This window comes from Penicillium hordei (genome assembly GCF_028827395.1).
Source record: "Penicillium hordei strain IBT 12815 chromosome Unknown utg000005l_segment0_segment0, whole genome shotgun sequence".
Taxonomy (NCBI): domain Eukaryota; kingdom Fungi; phylum Ascomycota; class Eurotiomycetes; order Eurotiales; family Aspergillaceae; genus Penicillium; species Penicillium hordei.
Genome location: NW_026623146.1, coordinates 4,506,729 through 4,510,470, shown reverse-complemented (window position 1 = coordinate 4,510,470; position 3,742 = coordinate 4,506,729). Strand labels below are relative to the sequence as shown.

The 3,742-nt window shown below is 54.4% G+C and overlaps 1 protein-coding gene across 1 annotated transcript; it reads right to left on the bottom strand.

The window, feature by feature from the left end:
• Positions 1-385: 385 nt before the first annotated feature.
• N7537_010511 (uncharacterized protein) lies at positions 386-3,742 on the bottom strand (the record flags this gene model as incomplete). The annotated part of the gene is made up of 4 exons (XM_056901565.1): positions 386-1,555; positions 1,605-2,628; positions 2,675-3,414; positions 3,467-3,742. Coding segments are annotated over 4 exons (3,210 nt in total), but the record flags the coding sequence as incomplete, so codon positions are not given.

Here is a 3,742-nt window from a genome sequence, read left to right as displayed (position 1 = left end):
GTTTCCATTCTCGAATCTTGCAAACAGACAGTGTTTCGCGGAGTGCTCCAATTATTCTCTTTGAACAGGACATTATGCGTTTATTGCATTTCCCAAGTCTATCGAACGTATCATTGCCCTCATCTAGAGGGCCGGATTTTGCATTGCCGTGAGGGTGACCCAGGACTATCCAGTTTTCAATGTGCACAGATTGTTACTCAGCTAGTTGTATAGGTGCAGTTCGAGGTCGGGTGGTCCGTGCCTTTTTTGGCTGCCTGCTCTCCATATGTATGATCGCGGAAAGGGTTTCTACTTTGCGATCGCAGCTGATAGTGTTCACGCAAGAGATATTGAGAATTCTAACACTAAGATCTGCATGTCAAAGTAACATTATCTCACAAACACCTCACTCTCTGTACCCCGACCATAAGTTCGTCCATCTCATTAACCAGTCTCGGGTATAGCGGTCTAGAATTCTGTTTTCGACAATACTCAAGCCATTACGTAGAGTCACGCTGTCTCGTTCAGCCTTGGCCGTAGCAAACTCCCTCGTCCACTTCTGCCGAGTGAGAGACTCATCACCATACATCTCCTCGAAGTGATCGATCAGTTTGACTGCCGGGTTGACATTCTCTTCGCCTCGTGCCTCACTCTCGCGTAGCAACTGGAGCCAGTCTACAAACGGCAGGGTCTGGAATTGAAATCCACTTCGCTTGAGGGTCGCCAGCAGCTCAGACCAAGGGAACACGCGCGGGTTGTACACGTTGTAGATAGAGTCATCCACATAGGCCACTCCTGAGGGGCCGGACGCGCGGTTTGGTCCGATATCGCGGTCAGGCGCAGAGCATGATTCCGCCAACTCAAGCAATACTGAAGCCAGCTTGTCCACCGGGAGCCACGAGCAATCCTGATGTAGGTCAGGCAGGGCTCTCAGGGTCAGTGCCGATCGTATTATCAGAGGAATCGCCTCGGAGTCATTCCACAGTCCTTTCATAGAATGCCCCGAAACTTGACCAATTCTGAGAGAATATGCCCTTGCTCCTGCTTGGCGTGCAAGGCTTATCATCTTTTCTCCTACCAGCTTGGACTGGCCGTAGCCCATCAGCGCGCTGTCGAGCTCGAGCGGCTCTTCTTGGATCATAGCGGAGGAGCCGCGCAGCGCCGTCGATATAGAAGAGCAGAACATCAGGACCGCAGGCTCGAGTTTTCGGACCGAAAGCGAAAACTCAATGAGGTTGTATAGCCCCCGGATGTGCGGCTCGAATCGGGCGAGGGGGAGGTTGAAGTTAACTGGCCATGCAGTATGGATGATCAAAGACACAGAGTCCAGCATATGACGAAAGATTTCCCCTACCGGGTCCAGGCAAAAGTCAGGCCGGTTTAATGAGCCGTTCAGAGCCACAACCTTTGATGTCTGTTCCGGCGAACGCAGCAGGCCCCTCTCAAGCAGGCTGCGGCGTATTGCCTTCAAAGGTGATGGCTTCCGCGTGAGACAGTATACGGTCGACACCGAGTCATCGTTCAGCAGCTCAAACAGCACGTGCGCACCCACTGAGCCAGTTGCTCCTGTTAACAGCTGTGCATTGTCAGATCGGTGGACTAGAGTCAGGGTCGCCTTTACTTACCACACTCCTTGTCCTCCGTGGGGTTTCCGGCCAACGCAGATGTTTCCGAAACAGGGAGTATTTCTTGACCAGGTTCTTCATGAGCGATACACTGTCTTGCGCTGTTGATATGCGACCTCCGCTCTGCAACGCACAGATATACTGCGCCAGCTGCGAGATGGTGCCCATTTCAAACACCAAGTTTTGACTCAAAGAGTGGCAGGGGTCAAACCTGAACTGCTGCCGAATCAAGCGGCGAAGGTATATTGCTTTCAAGCTGTCGACACCTTCGGAAAATAAATCGGCATCCACGCCCGATATGGAGACCCCGAGATCGTCCCAACACAGCTGAAGAAGGTGAGACTGCGTCTCGGCCAGACCTAGTTGGAGGCCCCCATCGGGTCGCGCTGCCGGAGTGTACAAGGTCTCGATCAACTCAGCATATTGCTGGTAGACCTGTGCTCGGACCATAGAGCCCTTGTCTGTTCGGGGGAGCTTCGCGGTGTATGGAAGGATCGCCACCATGTCCCGCGAAATTTGAGCGAAGGCCTCTGCGTGGCTATTGGCCTCTTCGATGGACGGCCAGATAGCATCGAGGTAGTCCTCATCCGGCAGAGAATATGACCCAGCTTTCTCGGAGCGCAGAACCAGAAGACCCGGAGTTGCTTTGCCCACTCCCACCACCACCGCTTCGTCGACCAGTGGATGTTGCTTGACGTGGCCTTCGATTGAAAGTGGCAAGACTTTTTCGCCGTTGGCGAGAGTCACGCGGTCGTCCAGTCGCGACAGAAACTTCCATCGCCCCCGGATCGTAGGATGAGGAACGAATACATCCTTAGAGTGGAAAGACCCGGGTGGGTCGTCTGAATTGGATGTGGTCAAAGCCGGATGACCGGCCAGGTAAACGCATTCGTAGAGTGATTCAGCCTCGCTGATGGGTTTCATCCAAACGTACGGTCGAACACTGTCAAAGAATTGCAGATAGTTCCAACAGGGGTCATCGTCGTGCCGTGAGATCGAATCTGCCACAAGACCTGCCTCGGTCCTGGCCTCGATGTCAGCGAGGAAGAGCCAGAAAGGTGAGAACTTACAGGCCGAACGATGCTCCAAATTTGACACCTTCCCTGACCAGGCGATCTCCCAATTCGTCTGGGCAAGGGGCTCCTCCGTACGTGACCAGCGTGCATTTCCGCAGTGCCGCAATGCCACGAGGATCGTCCACCAACAGCTGAAGCATGTACGGGACGGCGGCTAACAGCTCGGGCCGGACTTCCTCTAGGGCGGTGAGCACGAGCTCGGCTGTCATTGGCAGTGCGGCGTTCCACATGTACGCGGTCTTGCGCATCCACATGGCCTGGAATGCGGTGGACAGCCCGTGAAGATGGCACCAGGGAAGGGGATTGAAAGACGTGAGTCTAGGACCCTTTAGCGGGTGTGTCATGAGCGCTCGATGGGTAAGAAACAGCGGGTTGGGGGCACCAGTAGATCCCGAAGAATGCAGGATCACAGCGGTTTTGTCGGGGTTGCGATCGCGGCAAAGGAAGAAGAACCTAGGCTCAGCTTGGGTGTCCAAAGAGGCTCGGGGCAGTGGACGGCAGCTCACGAGCTTCCGCTGTAAAATGTCACCCATGGTCGCGCGAATGGTGGCCGTCTCGCCGTAAACAATGGTCTCGCATCCCACCGCCTCCAACAGGGTGACACACGCCTTACCCGACAGTCTCGGAGAAAGCATCATGACGATGTAGCCCAGTCGACTCAGTGCAAAGAACGTCACTACCATATCGAGGTCTGACACGGAAAGGAGCGCGACAATCGATTTGTTTTGCCTGGGCTGATGAAGAGCTGTCAGAACATGTGCAGTCGGCCAGCATCAGCAGACCTACCGTCTGAAAGCCAAAGTCCATCAGCATCGTCGCTGCCTGATTGATCATGCCATTCAAGTCTTGACCGCTATAGTAGTCGTAGGACGCGGCATGGCTCGCTGATCGGGGATAGGCAAGGATTGGATGTTGAACAATATCGGCTGCTCGCAAACGAATCAGGTCGTCGAGAACCTGGAGCTGCCCAAATTCCTGGACCAACGGGTTGGCGGTATCAATGGAAGCAGCATGGACGGTCTGGTCGCTGCGCTGGATGCCCATGATGATCGAGCTCGTAAG